Source organism: Cotesia typhae, unplaced genomic scaffold, assembly GCF_013202065.1.
Source record: "Cotesia typhae breed Kobodo isofemale line unplaced genomic scaffold, CoteBio_Ctyphae contig_50, whole genome shotgun sequence".
In the NCBI taxonomy this organism is placed as follows: Eukaryota; Metazoa; Arthropoda; class Insecta; order Hymenoptera; family Braconidae; genus Cotesia; species Cotesia typhae.
The window spans coordinates 2,154,496-2,175,693 of NW_027423758.1; the positions used below are offsets into that span (position 1 = coordinate 2,154,496).

Sequence of the window (21,198 nt, forward strand, 5' to 3'; positions counted from 1 at the left end):
TCTACCGTATGACTTTCTTGATGTCGATGTTGAATTATGGCCTACTAATGAGAGTTATCTCGAAAATAAAGAATACTTTCAACAACTAAAAGTTGTCAATGATTCAGCAGAGCGAGCTGTTGCATTAGTCAGTGAATATAATCAATGCTTGACAAAAATGAAGAACAATTCCAGTACTTATTGCAAGTTGTCAAAGAACATCAAAAACATTCCCAAATTGTAATAAAAGAAATTATTTATAGTAATAGCGTACTGTTATGTTAAAAATATAGACAATTATATTGCAATTGATAATTCAATAAAAAATTTATCTATAAAAAAGTTAAATACTGGTTGTTTCTCACTTGATTCAATACTTTTCATATTAAATTTGACAAAGAAATATGTCATTCACTTCAAATTAAACTAATCATTGGCTATATGTCGAAAAAATGCTCTAATTTCTTGTTTTAATGCAATCAAACAAGCTCAAGACTGAAAACAATATTAAAAAAATTGTTTATAACATTTCTTTATAGATCGAAACTCAAATTTATGTAAATTTTCCTGAAACTCATAGTTTAAATTAAAATTTATCGAATTATTGATCAAAAACTGGAAATATTGATATTCGTTAATGTTTGACGATGAATATCTCGTAACGGCTTCACTTAATCAAAAAATCATAAGAGACCATTTTTGTAGAGCAGTAAATTTCCTACAAAATCATGAGTTCCGCAATCCGAAATAATTTTTTTTCATCGACTTATAAAATTCATAATAAAAACGAATATTTTCCTTAAAATAGCCAAACTTCAACTATGAATATCTTTTAATCGGTTGAGTTTTTGAAAAAGTCATAAGAGACCTTTTTTGTAAAGCATTCAATTTCTCACAAAATCTATGCCACGGAATATTTTTCCAAGCAGTTGGAAGCGAGATATAAATTTTTTTATCTGATTATTCGAAAAAAATAGAAACCCGCAAAGCGGAGGACCTTCCCGTTATAATTAAGAGCTTATACTTGGAGAGAATTCTTTTTAGGTGTCTACGAACCTATTTTTCAGAGTATAAAGTCAAAAATAAATTATTCGATTTTTTTGACCCACCCTATAATATATATATATATATATATATATATATATATACCCCCTCTTGAAATTTTGAACTCAGAATCATAGATATTGAAGAAATGTTAATTGCTGATAATATTTTTTCCTAAATGAAAATTATTGATCACAGCTGTACTAAAATAATGATAAAAAAAAATTTTTTTTTAAATTTCAATTATTTCTAAACAAAAATATCTTAAAATCTGGTTTTTGAGTGTCATGATTGATATCATCCTTAATATAAAATTGAGATGAAATGTATGTGGCATCAATTTATTTGTGATGTGATTGGTCGAATATATCATAAGCATGAAAATATATGCAAACTCTACATTCAGGAGCGCGCTTGCGCGCGCAAATTCGAATTCTAGTTAATTATTTAAATGAACATAACAAATAATTTGCAAAAGTTATCGAATTATCATTTCTTCATAGACTATAACGTTTAGAAATAGATTTAATTCTATTATTGTGGAAAAATTATTCAAGAATTAAATTTTTGCTCCCTTGAAACAATTTATGTCCATGCTTATAAACATCAACAAGATCGATAACTTTGCTATTGGTATATCTCAGAAGAACTAGCGGTGTTGAAAGAATGTCCGCATTATGAACAAACAATTTGGCAGTAGGCAAATTAATTTTATAAACCATGAAGTTTATGTGACAATACTTCTTTATAATATTGTAATAATCAACCCAATCAAGTGGCTCGGAGAGGAATGTCAACAATCGATACAAATCTTTTGGATCTTTAATATCATGTCCAATGTGTTGGAAAGCAATATTAAATATTTCAGCAAAAATAGACTGCTGCATTAGAGGTTTCGGATCAATCTGTTCTATTTCATGATCATAAATTTTTCGCATAGTATGATATCTATTGAGGTTTATCACAATCATCGGATAAATTCTGCTCAAAACAGTTTGCATTTTATCCAGATAGCTATTTTTTATAGCCGATATGTTTTTCATTAAATATTTAGCTTTTTCGGATGAATTTTCCGGCTCTATCACAGTGTTTATAATCTGAGGTATCGTGATCGTCTTAACTCCATAAATCGTAGGAATAAAGTGGCCGCTCAATCGTATAAATTCATCATTACATTGCAAATTGTGAATAGTGTTACATGTTTTTATTTCATTATTGAATGACAATGCATCTGATAAAAGTTCGTCTACACTTTCTTGATATGCCATAACTCTGTAAAATCGTTGTAAGTTTTAAACCAATCAAAATATATTTCTTAATACTATAAATAACTTACTATAAAAAATATTTTTATTTCTTTATTTTATCAGTTTAAAACACTCGTAAATATCTTTTACGTTTTTTTTTTTTTTTTATAATTCTTCATTAACTCAATTCATTTATTGATTTCAGATCATATATAGTTGAAGTTAATCAAAGGTTGGAAGATATATTACTTCCTTTGAAAATATCATTGCGCATACGCAGTAAATTTTTGCTTATTGCAGCAGTGTTGTCAGATTAGGCTATTTTTATTTGCAGGCGGGTTTTAAATCTCATTGTTGGCGGCAAGTAGCTGTTTGGGTTATTTTGAATCTTAAACCGGGAGAAAAAAATTTTTTTTTCGGAATATTAACAATGTTCTTTAATAGCCAACTGTAATAATAAAATGTGTTTTAGGTTTTGCGCTAAAAAATTTATCTTTCTTCACTACACGGCAAAAAAAAAAAATATAGAGATTTTTCCTCTTTTTGCATTGGAAAAATTCTTATGTTGACATAGAAATTTTTCCAATGTTAACATGGGAATTTTTTCTTTATTAAGGGGCACACCTAGTGTAACGGCCTAAAAAAAACGTGATTTTTGGGAATTTTTATTAAAAAAAATACTTTATCAATTATTTTAAAATTTTAAGAATATATTTATACATGTTTTAAGAATACATAATGAAATTTTTGTAGAAAAAAATTAAATATTTTTTAAGTTATCGTCGATCTCTAACGGCGCGAAAAAAAAAAGGTCCTTCACTGCTGCAGTGATTCCGGCCTTCTCCGTGGATGAAATCTAAAAAAAAAATATCTCGTTAAACTAGATAATATTGTCTGTACAATGACCTACGATAAAAAAAAATCAAAAATTGACAATATGGCGGCGTTTTAAAAAAAATAGTCGAATTTTACCTAAAATTTTGGTCGTTTGTGGCCTGCGAAAATTCGATTTTTGATCAGATCAAAAAATCGATAGGTTATTGTACGGAGAACTATATATAGAACATGTAAAAAAAATTCGATAGTGATCGGATCATTTGTTTTTGAGTAATCACTGCAGCAAATTCGGAAAATGCTGTTTCGAGAAAAACGCGTTTAAAGATAAAATGATCGTTTCCACTGTTATAAGTGGTTTAAAATCATATTTACAGCTAATCTGCTATTCCAGGGCCATATAATACACCTTTCTCTTCTTCGAAAAGGGCTTGTTCAGCTGAAGAAGCTTTTCTTCGAGATGATCGACCTTCTTTTGAAGAAGCCCTTTGGCGATAATCAGCGATTCGTATTCTCGTGTCGTCCTTAAGAGCCGCAAAATCTCTTGCTGCAGGTCCAACTATCACTCCCATTACATTGAATATCTTCAAAATTGACGAATAACCGTCATTAAATATTGCAGTTGCAAAATTATTTGACAATTCAATAGTTTTGAAGCCATTATGAAGATGCTTGGGTGAAAAGTGCCAAAGTAAACCGTTGTAGCTTTCATTGTTGTTTTGAGTATTGTTAATTTCTTATTAATGTTCTTTACACTTCGGCAACGTGTTCCCATTATTTTTTTCACATGTAGATAGCATTCCAATTTAGCAACAGGAATATCATAAGGATTCAAATCTATAAGTCCTTTGTGGGTAGCGCTATCACCATCACCAATATAGCGGGTATATTTTACACCATATTCACTAATGGAACGACCAAACATGTCTTTTACACTATCCACTTCCATTTTTGAGGCAGATCCTTTATGATTGGCATCACATTCTTCATCGTGTAATGATAGCCATTCCTCATAATCTTCAGGTTCGCTCTTTTTTTTTTTCTTCCAAAAACACAACTCTGACAATATGTAGATTTTACGCATGAATCAAGAATTTTCTTGCTGTATTTTCCTGCCAGCGTAACTACTCCAAAACGGGAAGTATGGCCACGTTTTTTCCAGGTACCATCGCCGCTAACAGTCAAATTTGTCTCCGAATTTTCTTTCTTTAATGTAAGCTCTTTTTCTTCATTTATAGCTTGCTGCATACTGAGCTTACAAACAGTTTCGGCTGCAATCTGTAAATTCGTAAAACATCCCGCAAAAGTTTGGTCGTAAAATTTGCATGCTAAATCCATTAATCCACAGAAAAGATTTATCCCATTTATTCCGATGCCCAATAGACGCATCACAGCAACAATACGTTTATTTATTTCAAATGCGTTATTAATCATTGGTCCAGAATTAATATACGAATTGCCACATTCACAAATAATAGCAATTTTGAACCCTAGGCCTCTTGAACTTGCTTGATTGAAAGTAACTTTTTTTTGACAGGTTTTACACACCACTAAATTACTAATTGCACTAAAAACTGATAAAAATTGCAAAATACAATATCCATGAGATGGGTCAATCACAACATTATTGTCATTATTTTGTAATAACTTTTCTGCGGACGTACTGGTATTCGCAGTAGATTGCTCAAATGTAAATCTATTTCCGGTAAACTTGCGTTTTTTCGGAATTGATCGATGCTTAGGAACATTGTGAGTTCCTTTTTTATTTGAATATGAAGATTGATCACTCATTTTCAAGAAAATAGCACGTGTAAAATTATGATGCGCTCGATACAACGATCACAATGAGACTAAATGTGTCTGGCTCCGAAAATAATTTACGTGGCAGTAAACGAAAAATTTTTAGAAATTTGTAGAAATTATTATAATGATATATTTTTGTATACCTGAGAGCCAACAATAGAAACTGGAATCGTGTTATAGGGGCTGGAAGAGACAGTAGACTCTGAACAATACTTCAGGTACGTCTCGCAGCTAATGACACTCTAGCTGCCGAGCGGCTGCTCTTTAAAATGTTATAACTCAAAAACTATTTGATATATCGATTTGAAATTTTAATATGTTATTTTTAAAGGTGTAATCTACCGAAATATGAAAAAAAAAAAAAATCGACTTTTTCGAAATTTCACACTAGGTGTGCCCCTTAACATGATAGAAATATCCATGTGACATAGGAAAAATTCATTTATCACTAAAATTTATGTAACTTAATTTAATAATTACGCATTTACATAACAATTTTCTCATTCGAGCAATTTCAGATAATTTAAAATTAAAACAGTGAAATACAGTCGGTTTGTGATAAAAAAAATTCGAGGAAATTTTTTTCAAATTTTGCTTTACATTTCGAAAAAATTAAAAATCCAGCAGATTATGGACGGTGTGGATTAAATTGCCATAACTTTTTCAAAAATTGACTTATCGGGACGTTTTTTTTTTCAAAATTTTTTTTATTAAATGTTCTTTTTGGGAAAAAATAGAAAAAAATTATTCAAACCTATCTTCATCGTTATTTTTTAGATTTTCCGAAAAAACTCCGAATTTCTTGATGATAAACATTTTTAATTTCTTTTTTCTTTCTTTCATATGAAACTTTGACATATTCTACAAATATCCTGAAAATTTCAGAATGGTATTTTTTCGATTTCTATTTTTTTCAATTAAAAAAAAAAATTTTTTTTCATGTCATAAATGAATTTTTTCTATGTCACATGAATATTTCTATCATGTTAATAAAGAAAAAATTCCTATATTACCATTGGGAAAATTGCTATGTTAACATTGAAAAAACAGGAAAAATCCCTATGTTCTTTTCGCCGTGTACGCAAAGCAAATAATTGTCTTATCTATTTTTCTTTTAACCTGTAATGCATCAGTTAAGAAAAAAAAAATGTTTTTTTCTTTCAATTAATCATCAAATCTTTCATCAATCTTATAATTTACATGAATAACATTTGTTAATAACATTTAGTGGGCGGTATTTTTGATAGTTTGCGATAAAAGTACTGCATTTTTCCCATATTGTATAATTTATCTTAACATTACACCAGATTAAGTTACTGAGCAATACTTTGAAATGATCGACATCAGAATAATCACTGTTAACATCATAAACAATATTTGTACAATTGCTGCTATAACCGTAAGTTGGTGTCAATATCTGATAGTTAACACCCCTAATTCGAGGTGCGTACACACTTAAATTATTCAACGGATAATAAAAGTTTGTGTCGATTAACTGAACCCATAGATCAGTAGGAGCTACGGAATAAATGATATTGCCATCAATTGGATATGGAGGATTAAAATGTATATATCTTCGACTTCTATTTGGGTCTAAAGTGTCTGGGTCGTCACTGTAATATTTGGTATTCAATTTGCATGCATAACGCAAAACAGTGTAATCATTTTTATTGTACGTTAGAAAAATCCAGATAGGCGGACGGGCTGTACAAGCATTGTAATTATTGAGATCATCAGATGTTGAATCATTGTTGTTTTTTTTATTGCAGTGTATACGATTGTTAAAGTAGTCTGTTAACACAGTAAATGGTCGGCCATCATCGCGTAAGCATTCGTCTTTGATAAATTTATTAACACATATCATTTTATATTTCAATTGTAATTATTAACGAATTTTATTTCTTTCTAATTAATAACTGTATGATAAATTTAATATAAATATCCAGTCTTTAATTTTGTTTTATCTTGTAGGCATTTTTATTTAAATAGTTAACGTGAGGTTGATCGAACTCTACGGGATTTTCTGCGATTTACTCTGCGTCCAACGCGTTTTACGGATTTAGATCCACGGCTTAAAGACCTTCTATTTGAACGACTTCTAGAACGACTTCCTGCTCGCGAGCCTCTTCGTGATTTGCTCCTGGAGCGTGATCGTGAACGTGGTCGTGATCGTGATCGTGATCTACTTCTAGCCATCTTTTTATTGTTCTAATAAATATAGTTTATTTTTATAAAATTTTTTTTACGTCAATAATTTGACATAAAATCATCAACTTTTAATTAAAGTATAAAGTTTACAGTTCTAATAAAACGTAATAAAAAATAAAAAATTTTTTCGCTTAAAAATTTCAAATACTTGATTGATTATTTTTTTACATTATCTAATTTTAAAAATTATCAAATCCAATCGATCAATCTATATAAATAAAAATAAAATGCTGCATGTATGTCCACGCATCACTTGAGAACGGCTGGACCGATTGAGCTAAATTTTTTTTGTTGTTTTTAGAATTTTTAGGAGAAGGTTTGTATGTAAAACAAATTTTTAAAAAATCCTCCCTCAAAGGGGATTGCGGGGGCGTTAACAATGAATAATTCTCGTTTGTAAACTATAACTCCTATAGCTCCCAAATTTGGTAGAAATCTTCCGTAAGAGATATATAAATAATCTATAAACGAATTTTACGATAGCTCGCTCCACAGGGGGGGATATTAACAATGAAATTTATGTGTTTAGGTGGAGTCTTCTATATGTGATGCGGAAATGATCTAAGAGCGGATTTTACAACAATCCACCTCCAATAAGGATTGCGGGGATGGGTGTTAGAATATTAAATTTCCATTTCCACACTGTAACTTCTACTACAGACTTGAAATTTGGTAGGAATCTTTTATTTGACGATGAATAATGCAAAATTTATTACTTATGATTTTATTAATTTTAGTTATTGCTCTAGATTAATTATTATTGTATTGAACTTATTGTTTGAACTTAAAAATTAATTGATCATTATAATACAATAAAAAATTATAACAAAAACTTTAGTCATTTTGACTGAGGCTCAGCGAAGCGGACCGGGTCGCTAGTTTAAAATAATAAAACCTTTTTGTTTGATACTTTTATTAGTAACTATTACGCAAAAACTATACTCTTTAATAAAAGAAGCTTATTTCGTAAAAATGAAACACTTGTTAAGGTTATTAAAGGATAGTTCACTTGAAAATAACAATCAATTGTACGATTCTATCTTAATATTAGCAAACTATGATACTCCATGGTTGACAAATGATGATATGATGTTTCTCACAACTTCAGAATTTGCCAATATAAGTTTGTACAAATTATTTATACACGTTGAAAATATAAAATCAGTTACAGACGATGAATTTTTCAAAGAAATTGACGCGCTCATTCTAGAAAATTTTGGTGATAATGAATTACGTGAATTGAAGATAACGTCGATGACAAATTTACATGTTGTAAATTCTTTGATTATTGCATTGCTAACAATACCGATAAACGCCTTTACAGTTAACATAAGCAAGACTAAATTTTCAGCTGAAAAGAGTTTAGAAAACAGTTTGCCCATAAGCCCTCTAAAAATGCTGTTGAAGAATCCAACACTGTTGGACGCTAATGATGCAATTCACAAATCGTATCGCTGTGAAAAAAAGATCGATTCAATTGATATTTACGTTGGACCACCCGTTCACTACGATAACTTCACGAATTTATTGTGTTTGTTAATGAGAATACCTAGCAACGAACTGTGGCAATCGAGCCACAATAAACATGGCTACAAAACCCAAATGATTATTGTCAATGATTTGAGAATAATTAACGCTGAATTAAATGATCCGAAAGTGAGTAAAATCATTGAATCGTTGATGGAATTGCAAGTTCTCAAAATTCAGGATATTAAAACCGCAGTCGACAGTGCACTAAGTGCTTTGAATCACAATCAATTATACGACCAAAATGGTTTTAAAAATGCTGCAAAAAAATTTGAGATGAGTAATATCCCTGCTGAACCAAGGACACGAATACAGCATATACTTTTGATAAGTTACACATTTAAAAGTGAAAAAGAGTTATCATTGAAGAAACTAGACAGTGTAATGCTGGCAGCATTGAACCATGAATTGATTGATTTGGAGATCGACATATCATACAACCCACTGTCATCGCTTTTGAACTCTTCATCGCCTTCAGATATCGAAATATGCAACAACTTGAATCGCATGACAGTAAAGTCGATATTGGCGTCGTACAATAACTTTGAAAATAATATGCCATTGATGCAGTTAAGCACAATAGCCTGTCCGTTGATTTATAAGCAATTTATAGCAATATTTCCATTTTGCAACGGAAATATAATAAATATCGTCAAGTGCGATGTTAGCGAATTGAATTGTGACGGAAGTTATGACGTGGTGTCGTTATGTCCTCATCCGACTTACAATCCGTCATATATATCGGATACAGTTATAAAGAAGTTAGAATTGTTGATATCTTTCTTAGAATTTGACGGGAATTACAGTAATTTTGAAAATATTATCAACTTGATACCTTTCGATGTCGACGATATGCCCTATATTATGACCATAATATTTTCAATGACAAATATTGTATACGTAACTGTTTGTGCTGCCGTTTACACGTATCATATGAGCTTATTCAAACATTATCATGTTCAAAGTATGTATCGGTTGACATGCATTCTTGGTCCCGATGCTTACAAATTAGTTTTAAATAACAATATTAAATTGCCGCCAATCCAAGAACAAACTAGCAAATTATATTTGATGTCTATAGACGCACTGTTTCCAGCGCAATTGCACTTGGTTAATGTTCCGCTAGATGAATTTGACAATACGATAACAAATGATAATAATGTTAATAAGTACAAATTGAACAAACATTTCAGTAAAACTTATCCCGAGTACATTGTATGGTTGTACTTATTGTCGCTGATTAATGCTCACAAAGAACGCGATGGTGATCTTATAAAACGCGAAAATTACTTACTGATGATGCTGCGCAACACGGTTGAAAATCCCCATGAGTTGCATTATATTAAGCAGAAATTGCAGCACAATGTAAGCGAACTTAACACTAAATTTTCTGCCAGAACAAGTTATCAAATGATTGACTTTGATAATGATGATATTGATGTAGAAGAAATCCGTGCGACGGGTGAAGAGATTACAGAAGATATGACCGATCGTGTTAATCGTCAACCGGAACAACATGATGTTGGTATTATTTATCGGCATTTAATTAACAATAAATGTAACTTACAAAATGATGTATGGGGATTATTGTATTTTATGTTACGCACAAAGAATGTTGATGATTTTATTGATTGTATTAAATGTTACGTTGACGATTTGTAATTCTTATTTTATTTGAGTTTTATGATTATTAATTTTTAACTTTCTAAGCTTTGAAAGTTTTAAATTTAAAAGAAAAATATTGGAAAGTTATTAGTTCAATCTGATTTTTGAAAACCGAGTTTTTATGACCACTTACACGGCGAAAAAAACAGGGATTTTTCCTATTTTTGCATTGGAAAAATTCTTATGTTAACATAGAAATTTTTCCAATGTTAATTTTGGAATTTTTTCTTTATTAACATGATAGAAATATTCATGTGACATAGGAAAAATTCATTTATCACTAAAATTTATGTAACTTAATTTAATAATTACAAATTTACATAACAATTTTCTCATTCGAGCAATTTCAGATAATTTAAAATTAAAACAGTGATATACAGTCGGTTTGTGATAAAAAAAATTCGAGGAAATTTTTTTCAAATTTTGCTTTACATTTCGAAAAAATTAAAAATCCAGGAGATTATGGATGATGTGGCTTAAATTGCCATAACTTTTTCAAAAATTGACTTATCGGGACGTTTTTTTTTTTTCAAAATTTTTTTTATTAAATGTTCTTTTTAGGAAAAAATAGAAAAAAATTATTCAAACCTATCTTCATCGTTATTTTTTAGATTTTCCGAAAAAACTCCGAATTTCTCGATGATAAACATTTTTAATTTCTTTTTTCTTTCTTTCATATGAAACTTTGACATGTTCTACTAATATCCTGAAAATTTCAGAATGGAATTTTTTCGATTTCTATTTTTTTCAATTGAAAAAAAAAATTTTTTTCATGTCATAAATGAATTTTTTCTATTATAATTTATTTTAATAAATAGTTTTTATTAGTACTAGAATTTTAAAAACTATAAACGGTTAACTATACAAATAATTATAAAAATGGATAAGGTTTTTGGGGTCTTTGATAAAGAATACGACTCTAATGATATGTATCAACAAATAGTACGATCAATTGGTACAAATGATGGTATACTTAAAAAAATTTACAACAATGACAAAGCAGCATTTGACAGAAATTTAATAAATAAATTAATATTGCTCTGTCAAAAAAAAGAATACGGTATAAATGATTTACTCGAACTAGAAGATATCGTAAAATTGTCCATATTCTCAGAATACATTGAAGAAAAAAATATCGAACGTTTGAGTATATTAGAAAAATATTTAGACACTTATCTATCTGCGATTTGTAAAAGTAAAAATTTAAACTTTTTTATGATGCGCAATAAATTGCTGCCATTATTACGTGTAAAAACAAAACCACCGGTTGGTGAGTTGGACATACTATCAAAGGGTAAAGTTATTATGAAGTACCCGGAATTAGTTAATAATCGTAAAATTAATAACAACGTTGATATTGCTCACATGATACGCGCACAGCAATTACACGTGCGTAATTCTCCGTGCGAAGAAGTAACTTACGTTGATTCTAACAATTCATTTGGTGACAAACAAATCGTGTTAACTGGGCCTATTTTTACGACTGTTGCTACGGGCATGATTAATTTACAAAATATTATGTTAAGAAATGATAATGATATGGGAATTACTGTCAAGCCATTTTTGGAAGTCAATACCGTTAATTGGGATGTTTAATATACTTTTATTTGTATAATGAATTTTTAAATTATAATACATTGGAAAATTCTTTTTTTCAATTTAAATTTCCCGCCCATTGATTTTAAGCTCACACGCATGCGTTTCAACCATTTTAAATAACGGCCGCCATTTTATCGGTAAAACATTTCTTCTGACTTATCTTTAAATTATAAGTTTTAATGAGTGAAGTGATTAAAAAAAAAAAAAAAAAAAAATGTATGTTTTATTAAATAATTAATATTATTAGTACCGTGAATAAATTACAGTTTAAAATCATCACGATCAAAGCTTAACAACAATGCGTTTGTCACACGAATACTTCATGAGTGTACTTTCAGATCCAATATTTCTCAACAGAGTTAAAATCCACGCAAACGATGATTTTAAAACGCGCTCGATCCAAGTGACTAATGAAGAAGCGTGCAAATATTTTTGGATGAAAGTATGGATGGATGTACTGATACCGGCTTACCAAAAACTTGAATTTTATCGTGAAATTAATGACAATAATTTAAAAGTACATGTTAACGCGCTTGACTATCCTGAGTACAATTACGTTAACTTATTAGGTGTTCCACCAACATGGACACAGCTGCACTATGTCAGTACAATAGCGCAAAGTAAAGAAAGCCCGTTTTTGAAGCCAATATTCAACTCTATAGGAGTATTCATAGCTTATTTAATTGTTGCAATGTTTATTACTTTCCATTACATACTTAGAAAATTCTAAATTTGAGTAAACTTATTAGTAGTGGTAATAAATAATAATGGAACTGACACACGATAAATATTACATAAGAAAACTTACCAGAGACTATGGAGAAAACTTTTTTTCTTGTTCAAGATTCATAGCATGTGTATTTTCGTTTATAATGTTTATGGTTACGGTATCTGTTTACATGTCATTCTGCTTGATAAAAGAAGACATCAAACATGAGAAAAAGAAAAATTTGACCTCTGAACCTGAAAAGAAAATTGACTTGAAAAATAATAAAACTAGTCATAAATTAGACACTGAAAAGAAAATTGACTTGAAAAATAATCTGACTAATCCAATTAGTCATAAGTTGGATACCAAAAACAAAGAAAAAGAAGTTTCTTCACTTCAAATTGATCCTAAGCGACCATACGCACAACTGAGAAAAATTAATACCAAAAAAACTGACCACAAAGTAAATACAACATTCAAAACAACTAAATAGTACGCGTATTTTAGTTAAGAAAAATGGCAAAGAAAATTGCTTCCGACGAAGAAATAATCAGAATTATTGTTCTATCTATTTTTATCCTTTTTGCATTACTTTTGATGTTCCCCAATATTTTTAGAAGTAAAGTCCAAGCTAAACCGAAATCTCAGACAACTAAATCTGGTAATGAAAAAACGCCTGAAGCAAGTGAAGAAAAAAAATAATTTAGCTGTTAGTTAAAATAGTTATATATTTAGACAAGCAAGCAGTAAATTTTGGTACCTTAAAATGATTATTTACGATACAATAGAGAAATTACAAGAAAAATTAACAGTGACAGTGATAAGATTTTCAGAGTATTGGCTATTATTTAATCCAAAAGATAAAAATGAATTCAATTTGGTATTATGCAATGAAATTGCTGAAGATAGAAAAAAAATGAAGCAAACGTATTATATTAAACTCGGTGAAGGCGATGACATTGATATCATGTCATCATTTGAACAAGCGTTAGACACTTTGAATCTAAATCGCTTGGTTAGAATACGAATTGTTGATACTGATTGTCATCACAAATTATCGACTAAATTAACATGTGTTTTGAAGACAATAGCTCAACATAAACTCGTTGATAAAATTATTTACTCTTTGATTTAAATAATACTTTTATTAAATTTGTATTTGAATATTTGACAGTTTTAAGATTCTTTTTGCTTCACAAAATTCAAAATAATTTCAACAAGACTTTGAAATAATAGTTGTAAAATTTTAAGAAAAATTAAAAACTTCTAATTAATCTTTTGAATTTTGATAAATTTGAAGAAAATCATAAAAATTTTAATTATTTTAAATTAGAAAAAAAAATTTAGTCAACATTTTTTGTTGACTAAATCTGAAAGAAGAAATAGTATCAGGCATCTTGATCCCCCGACAAAATATCCCCAAGACAAAAAATCCCCGACAAGTTATCCTTCAAATTCGTTATAGTTTTCGAAAATTTAAATAAAAAAAAAAAAATTATTAAAAAGCACAATGATAAAAGAACACAACACAGTAACAAGCTTATGTGTTAGTCTAATGTCGAATAAACACACACAAAAACCATGTTAAGAGAGCGCAAGACTATTACCCGCGTTTGTGTTAGTCTAATGTCGAATAAACGCATACAAAAACCGTGTTAAAAGGGCACAACACTATTACCCTTGAACTATCTAGTGTTGTAAGTGTTCTCAATTTTATATATTGATACAAACGATAAAATTGTTTAAATAAATTAATTATTTCATTATTAATATTTGGTGGTTTATCGTTTTATTTAAAAATTCTGGCTATTTAGAATTAATTGTCGGGGATTTTTTGTCTTGGGGATATTTTGTCGGGGGATCAAAAATCATGGAACCAGAAGAAATATGCATGAAAAGAACCGACATTTATTTCCACTACAAAATGAATTGATGATATGAAGAAATATAATAACCATTTTGCAATGATTAGTTAATAAATAAGAAAAATATTAGCTACACTGATAGAAAATTTATGTTGACTCAAGAGATATTTTCTTGATCTAAGAATTTATTTTGGAAGACAAATGATTATTTTGCTTTAAGAATTTCTTGTTTTGATTTAGATTTTCTTGGCTTGAGAGCTATATTATCTTCAATCGATATATTTAGTTTTTCAACCAAAATAACATTATCGTTTAAAAAACTTAAAATAATTCATCAAAGTATATTTCAAAAACTAAATAGTCTTTAATTGTTATACCGAAAAAAAATTATTCCTTGGAAATAAGTAAATTAATGACTCAAAAAAAAGCCATTCTTAACACAAGTCGGTAACATCTTGAATCAATGTTATCGCCTATCTTGAACCAAGAGACAAAAATTCTTGAAAGAAATATATCTATATCTAGTTTCAAGAGTTCAAATTTTGAAGAAAAAAAGTTTCTTGAATCAAGATTGTTTTTCTATCAGTGTACGTTACAAAAAATTTAATTTATCTAAAATAATTAATCAATAATTTCCAGTACTCATCAACATTAAAAATATTCGAACCAATGCGATGCTTCTGGCGCAATTGGATCAGATATTACTTCAAACTAATTAGTAAATAATTAATTTTTTAATTTTTACCAATTTAATACGCTAATATACGAAATACCATCGTGAGATTCACAATAATTTTTAATTTGTGTGATTTCCTTCAATGCCCACGTATAAAACTCGGTCAAGTCTTCAACTTTACTATTTCCCGGGACATTAACGTAAAGCATGTAATCATTAGTAAAATTGCTTGGCAAATCATCAACAATGCATGAAAAGGTAAGTTCACGTACTTGATATCTCGTATATAATTCGGTCATTACAATTCCTATGCCTTTATTCGAACCACACGATTGCAAGGTCGGTCTTGTGATCGTTACATCAAAAAAGTTTTCCGGTATTTTCACGGTTCTTAAAGAATCGCGCACGTGCTCGGATGTACCGTGAGACCATAACACAACGTAATTAAATATACGTTTGAATTCATTTAACTGATCGATGAGTCGCCGTGAACGAGGTCTGATTGAATCGTCTATCAAGGTATCGTCAAGATCAAGAACAACGACACTTGCACGTGTTAAGCCACACGATTCATATGTTACTGATAAGCTTCTAAGCCTATCATTTAGTACCTCAAATGATAAACTCTCTTTGTATTTCATGTAATGCGTGTAATGATGCATATCTTGTATGTCCAAATACTCATCCGACATTTGCTGGCTATTTCCACAAAACAGAACCAATGTTACTTGGTGCATCAACTTTTTTTCTGAAAATTTTGATGTTTTATTGTTGGTCGAGGATGACACAGGCTCGGTTATTGTTATCGTTTTTCTATTTGTCTTATCATATTTAAATACGTTCTCAAAATAAGTACGACATAATGCCCAAATTATATCGTTTCGTTTTGATATTATTTTTTTGTACTGATTCGGACTGTATTCCGAACGAAGTTTATCGTCGTGATATAAGTAGATTAAACAATTCATTTTTTTATTCTATTAGTAGAAGATTTTTAATAATTATTATTGTTGTTTATTGTTTATTCATTACTAATAAATAAATTATAAATATAAATTTATTATTCATTTTTAGCGAAAATTCCTGATAAAGAAATTATACTAGTCACAAAAATTAAGGGATATAAAAAAAATTCAAAATTTTTTGGTGATTTTTAATGAGCAAAAAAAAAAGAAAATTGTAGCTTCAAGTGTCTAGTTTTCAGATATGGCCACAAAAAAATTTTACCATGTTCGGATCGAGAGAAATCTTAAGAAAACCACAAAAAAAAATTTTTCCAAATTTTTTTTCGTCTTAAAAAAGATCTACATGCTTCAAAAAAATTTTTTCTTATTGTTTCGCTGAAAAGCTTTTTCAGAAAATTTATTGTTCTTCAATTTGACGTAATCACAAAGCCTGTACGATGATTTGCCGCGGAGTTATCGTCAGTCAAAGCAAAAAAGTACTTTCTCACTTTGACAATTAATAACTCTGGCAATAATGATCGTATAGGAAATCAAAGGACGGTTTTAAAAACTACACGATATTTTCTATAAGATACCGTGAATAGCTTTTGTCAAAAAAATTATTTTTGAATTGAAAACTTTAACTGAAAAAACGACAAAAATTCGCATAGTTAAGGATATTTGGATAACTTGAAATAACTTTGGATAAAATGAATGAACAAAGGATATCGTCGGTAATTTTTCAACCTCCAAGTGTTCCCTAAAATCCCTGAAAAATTCAAAGCGCTGCGATTTTTTTTTCATAGTGCTCCGAAGCTTCAAATTCTTTGTTTTTGCAAAAATCGCCATTATGAGCAATTTTTCGATTTTTATTCATTTCTTCAATGAAAAAAAATTTTTTCTAAAAAATCTTTATTTTTCCAAAGAAATTAATTTTTCAAGAAATTAAAAAAAAAAATTTCATTTTTTTTTTTTTTTTTTTTTTTCAAATATCCTGAAAATTCAATCTCTTTGATTGAAAAAATTAACTCAATTTTTTCTGACCGCTGCAACTGCCTTAGTTTCAAATCTCATTTTAAAAAATTCAGCTTTTCTTCAAATTTTGTGTAAAAATGCGTAAAAAAAAATATTTAATCTGTTTAGTTAAGCCTAATTTGTTTCAGTTCCATAATTGCACTCACATCAAATGCTTCCGTAGTTTTATCAAGGTTTTTCATGGATTCATTGATTAACTTAGCAATAACTTCACCTTTCTTCTTCATCGAAGCGTCTGTCATACTAACCAACTTACCAAATTCATCTACGAAGTCTTTTAAAGATATCGTATAATCTTTCTGACTGTTAATTATCGGCGTGTAAAATATTCGTCCCTCAGTGATATGAGATATCAAAATACTTATTTTGACCATAAATTGGTTAAAATCAGCAAACTGGTTTTTGTACTGTTGAGCGGCCATATTTTTTTGTGATTTTAAGTTAAAATACTTTTTCCAATAAAGCTGACGACTCTTTGCACGATCACTGTTGACTTCAAAGTCATTGTCTTGATACACATGCCGATTTCTTTCAAGTTCGTCGCATTCTTTTGTAATCTTAATATACTTCTGTTCTGATAGATCAAGGTTCATCATCCATTCCAAAACTTTCGTAAAGTCTCTCCGTATATCCGATGAAAAACTTTTTAGATCACTTATTAATTTCTTATACGTAGTAATAACTGTGTTATATTCTTTATAAAATTCTTTATAAAATCCTGTAGAGATATTTTCAAGTTTTATATCTTTTATATATTTTTCATATTTATTTTGTAGTACGTGACATACTTCATCAATGTAATTAGATAATGTGATCATGAAATTATTCAGCTCTATCATTTTATTTCTAATTCTTTTGTCGCTGAAATGAATCGTATCCAATGACAATCCAGCATAATTGCTTGGCGAATGCTCTGGGGAATCAACTCTGTCCCCAACTAGTGCTGGGATTGTTGGATATGAATTTCTATTGTTTAGTTGACTCATTTTTAGTAAATTTTGTTTCAACTATAGTAAAATAAATTAGTTTCAAAAAATTAATAATCTTATTCTTAATTAATATTAAGAGATTTACCGTTCAGAATTTCATTAAATTTGACATGTTAGTAAAGCATAGCAAGATACTAAGCTCACTAAATTTTTCAAAAGCTCAAAAAAACTTGTCAAAAATATTGAGCTTTCAAGCTTTGGAGTTAAACATTGTCTTATGAGAAATTAAAGTTTTTATTTTATCTTACAAAAAGTGACGCTCAAATTTTAATAAAAATTTAGGTGATAAAAAATAAAAAATACTTTAGACTTTTTTTGAAAAATTGAGTCACAACAATATTATGCGTTATCTTAAAAATTTAAAGGTCAAATAGTTTAATAACTATTATAAAATAAAATTAAAAAATACTATTGAAAAATAAAATGAACATAACAATAATATAATATTGATCTGTACACAGAAAAAAAAATTTACTTGAATCAAGTAAATAATTTTAAAGAATTTTATCTTTTTGATTTGAGTAAAAAATTTTTTTAACTAAGAAATTTTATTTAACTTAAGAATTTTTTGTCTTGATTCAAGAAAGTGAAACTCTTCAAAATTATTTTCTTGGTTCAAAATTTTTTTTCTTGATTCAAATTAATTTTTTTTTTTAGTGTATAAACCTGAACCACCATAGTTATAATTTACTGGGATCTAATCAATCTAATAATATGCTTAATAACTATTTTTAAATAAATATTTTCATCTATTGAATCCCATTTAATCAAAGTTAAAAATGAACTGTTTTTACCGTCTGCTGTAAAATTTTCTAAATATGGGATACGACGTATTAGAATGGTAATATCAATATGAAAAATTTGACACTTGAGATATCTATGACATTTCTTTAATATTATTACTCTAACAAACTTTTATTTTTTTTTCTTCCTAAAAAACGTTTGACTTGATTAGAAACTCGGATTGAATAACTTTCAAAAATAAATGATTGACTTTAATGAATACTCAAAATGAATCTTTAATTAATTCAAGCGAAAAACTGAATATACTTGCAAAAAAACAATATTTTTGAAATAAATACAAGTATCAAACTAAACGTATGATATATTTACTTTGGTCGAAACATTTTATAAAGTTTGAAGTTTCAAACAACCTCATAGCCACAGGAAGATATGCATCGACCGCTTTATACTTATTTTTAAGATAAATTTCTAACGTAAAATCACTCTCATCAATTAAATCATCCGTGCTATCATTATTCAAAGAATTCAATAAAGGTAATAGTCTGTTCACTAAATGACCGAGATAATTACTTGAGTGATAACGCAAATATTTGTTTTCATAAGCGATAATATGTAAACTATAAACTTTCGGTAATTTTCTGTCATTTATAAAGAAAAATGATCCGATTGGTAATGGAAATAATTGATCGACATTAAAATTACTGTGACGATTATAAGTTACTTGATTCTCTTGATTTTTCGCAGTTAATTCAGTCGCTAAAAACAATTGAATATTGTTTCTTCTATTATTAAAATCGTTTTCATTGGTGGTATTTTCTTGTGGTAGCAAACTTTTTAGATAATAAAATAAATTTTGTACTTGATCATGAATTGATTCGCCATTGATGTCGTAAAATTGTAAGCGTACTTTTTGTGACATTTTTAATTTTTTTATAATTGCTTCTAAAGTAAGCCATTAAAATTAGTTTTTTAAAATATAATCATGCCTTATACTATCAGAAGGAACAAATGTATGACATTAAATTTAGCTGTCATTTTACAATTTTTTAAATTTTCTTTAACAAATAAATTGTAGCAAAAAAAAATATTTAAAAAATGAACTTGTAGAAATTTTAATAAATTAAAAATGCAATTTTTTTAAAATAATTTTTTAGAACTAATTTTTTTATTAAAGAAAATTAATAAATTGTCAAGTGACTGCTAAATTAAAAGTCATAACAAATGATTAAATTATGAAACTGAAACTAACCGACATTTGTCAATTTTTTGGATTTTTATAACTAAATTATAATAAAAAAATTTCACATCTAAAAAACATTTTATTTTATAATTTATTTACAATGAAAATAAAATGTCAAGTGTCTGCTGATTTTAATATCATCCTAAATTATAAAATTTCTTTTAAAAATTAATAGTAAAAATTTTAAACTTACATTTCATCTTAAAAAGGTTTTTCTTCTTATGACGGCCCAGTAGAAAATTACTAATTCCTAAAACAAAAAATATAGAATTAAACTCAGAATAAATTGAATAAAAATCTTACATTTTTAAATTATCAAATTTTTAATCAATATTATCATATTTGAGAACTGAATTGCTGAAGAAATACATTTTTTTTGTTTGCAAAAAATTACATTTTGTAAAAAAGAAATTTGTGAATTTCAAAATTTTCAATAATTATTATTTTCATTCCTAACTCTTAGTATTAAAAATAATGGTACAAAAATATAATAATAAAGTTAGCCAACATTTTTAATTTTTTGGTTTTTTTTTTAATAATTAAATTAGAACAAAAAAAAATTTTTTTTAAAATTGCATGTGTAATTTTTAAAATTTTCTGCATGTGAAATTTTTTCTTTTAATTTTTTACAAATAATTTTTCATTAAAAAAAAACTAAAAATTTTTAGATGTCGGCTAACTTAATTTTCATGATATTAAATTTAGCTGTCACTTCACAATTTTTTAATTTTCTTTAACAAATTAATCATCGCAAAAAAAAAAAATTATTAAAAAAATGGACTTGTAAAAATTTTAATAAATTAAATATGCAATTTTTTAAAAATAATTTTTTTAGAACAAATTTTTTTGTCAAAGAAAATTAACAAATTGTCAAGTGACAGCTAACTTTAATGTCACTAATTTTCATTACAAAAATAAAAATTACCAAGATGTCTTGATATCCAATTTTTTTCTTCTATTAACATTATGTTAATTATTTTTAATTAAATTACTGAAGTTTTTTATCCACACACTTTTCTACACTTGGAGTAACAGACTTGTGACAAGTCCAAACACGTCTGAACATTAATTGACGCATCAAAGATGTTTT

At 28.1% G+C, this 21,198-nt stretch overlaps 9 protein-coding genes across 9 annotated transcripts in view; 3 read left to right on the forward strand and 6 right to left on the reverse strand.

The window, feature by feature from the left end:
- LOC141531688 (ovarian-specific serine/threonine-protein kinase Lok) overlaps positions 1-21,088 on the reverse strand; it is a 38,292-nt gene extending 17,204 nt beyond the window's left edge. Inside the window, exons 1-2 of the mRNA XM_074249623.1 lie at positions 21,034-21,088; positions 20,302-20,358 (exon numbers count right to left, since the gene is read on the reverse strand). Of these exons, the coding sequence (XP_074105724.1) occupies positions 20,302-20,358; positions 21,034-21,073 (97 nt within the window). The 5' untranslated portion in view covers positions 21,074-21,088. The remainder of the gene's footprint in view (positions 1-20,301; positions 20,359-21,033) is intronic.
- On the reverse strand, positions 1,241-2,340 carry LOC141531741 (uncharacterized). The gene has a single exon (XM_074249713.1). It carries the CDS (start codon positions 2,289-2,291, stop codon positions 1,572-1,574), a length of 720 nt encoding a protein of 239 aa, XP_074105814.1. The 5' UTR covers positions 2,292-2,340; the 3' UTR covers positions 1,241-1,571.
- Positions 6,049-7,103, reverse strand: LOC141531929 (uncharacterized). Its single transcript, XM_074250039.1, has 2 exons — positions 6,942-7,103; positions 6,049-6,789 (listed from the first exon to the last, which is right to left on the reverse strand). The coding sequence occupies exons 1-2, from the start codon at positions 7,101-7,103 to the stop codon at positions 6,097-6,099; spliced, it is 855 nt and encodes a 284-aa protein (XP_074106140.1). The 3' UTR covers positions 6,049-6,096.
- Positions 8,033-10,718, forward strand: LOC141531802 (uncharacterized). The gene has a single exon (XM_074249815.1). It carries the CDS (start codon positions 8,088-8,090, stop codon positions 10,302-10,304), a length of 2,217 nt encoding a protein of 738 aa, XP_074105916.1. The 5' UTR covers positions 8,033-8,087; the 3' UTR covers positions 10,305-10,718.
- Positions 11,148-11,962, forward strand: LOC141531804 (uncharacterized). The gene has a single exon (XM_074249818.1). It carries the CDS (start codon positions 11,187-11,189, stop codon positions 11,901-11,903), a length of 717 nt encoding a protein of 238 aa, XP_074105919.1. The 5' UTR covers positions 11,148-11,186; the 3' UTR covers positions 11,904-11,962.
- On the forward strand, positions 12,168-13,317 carry LOC141531805 (uncharacterized). Its single transcript, XM_074249819.1, has one exon. The coding sequence runs from the start codon at positions 12,205-12,207 to the stop codon at positions 12,634-12,636; it is 432 nt and encodes a 143-aa protein (XP_074105920.1). The 5' UTR covers positions 12,168-12,204; the 3' UTR covers positions 12,637-13,317.
- Positions 15,078-16,184, reverse strand: LOC141531803 (uncharacterized). The gene has a single exon (XM_074249816.1). It carries the CDS (start codon positions 16,122-16,124, stop codon positions 15,222-15,224), a length of 903 nt encoding a protein of 300 aa, XP_074105917.1. The 5' UTR covers positions 16,125-16,184; the 3' UTR covers positions 15,078-15,221.
- On the reverse strand, positions 17,220-18,140 carry LOC141531747 (uncharacterized). The gene has a single exon (XM_074249727.1). It carries the CDS (start codon positions 18,119-18,121, stop codon positions 17,240-17,242), a length of 882 nt encoding a protein of 293 aa, XP_074105828.1. The 5' UTR covers positions 18,122-18,140; the 3' UTR covers positions 17,220-17,239.
- LOC141531806 (uncharacterized) lies at positions 18,775-19,793 on the reverse strand. Its single transcript, XM_074249820.1, has one exon. It carries the CDS (start codon positions 19,785-19,787, stop codon positions 19,212-19,214), a length of 576 nt encoding a protein of 191 aa, XP_074105921.1. The 5' UTR covers positions 19,788-19,793; the 3' UTR covers positions 18,775-19,211.
- Positions 21,089-21,198: the final 110 nt, after the last annotated feature.

Coding starts and splice junctions, on each gene's coding strand:
- LOC141531929 (XM_074250039.1), bottom strand. CDS start 7,103: ATGGCTAGAAGTAGATCACGATCACGATCACGACCACGTTCACGATCA. Junction 6,790..6,941: donor TAAAACGCGTTGGACGCAGA/GTAAATCGCAGA, acceptor ATTCGTTAATAA/TTACAATTGAAATATAAAAT.
- LOC141531804 (XM_074249818.1), top strand. CDS start 11,187: ATGGATAAGGTTTTTGGGGTCTTTGATAAAGAATACGACTCTAATGAT.
- LOC141531747 (XM_074249727.1), bottom strand. CDS start 18,121: ATGAGTCAACTAAACAATAGAAATTCATATCCAACAATCCCAGCACTA.
- LOC141531803 (XM_074249816.1), bottom strand. CDS start 16,124: ATGAATTGTTTAATCTACTTATATCACGACGATAAACTTCGTTCGGAA.
- LOC141531805 (XM_074249819.1), top strand. CDS start 12,205: ATGCGTTTGTCACACGAATACTTCATGAGTGTACTTTCAGATCCAATA.
- LOC141531802 (XM_074249815.1), top strand. CDS start 8,088: ATGAAACACTTGTTAAGGTTATTAAAGGATAGTTCACTTGAAAATAAC.
- LOC141531806 (XM_074249820.1), bottom strand. CDS start 19,787: ATGTCACAAAAAGTACGCTTACAATTTTACGACATCAATGGCGAATCA.
- LOC141531741 (XM_074249713.1), bottom strand. CDS start 2,291: ATGGCATATCAAGAAAGTGTAGACGAACTTTTATCAGATGCATTGTCA.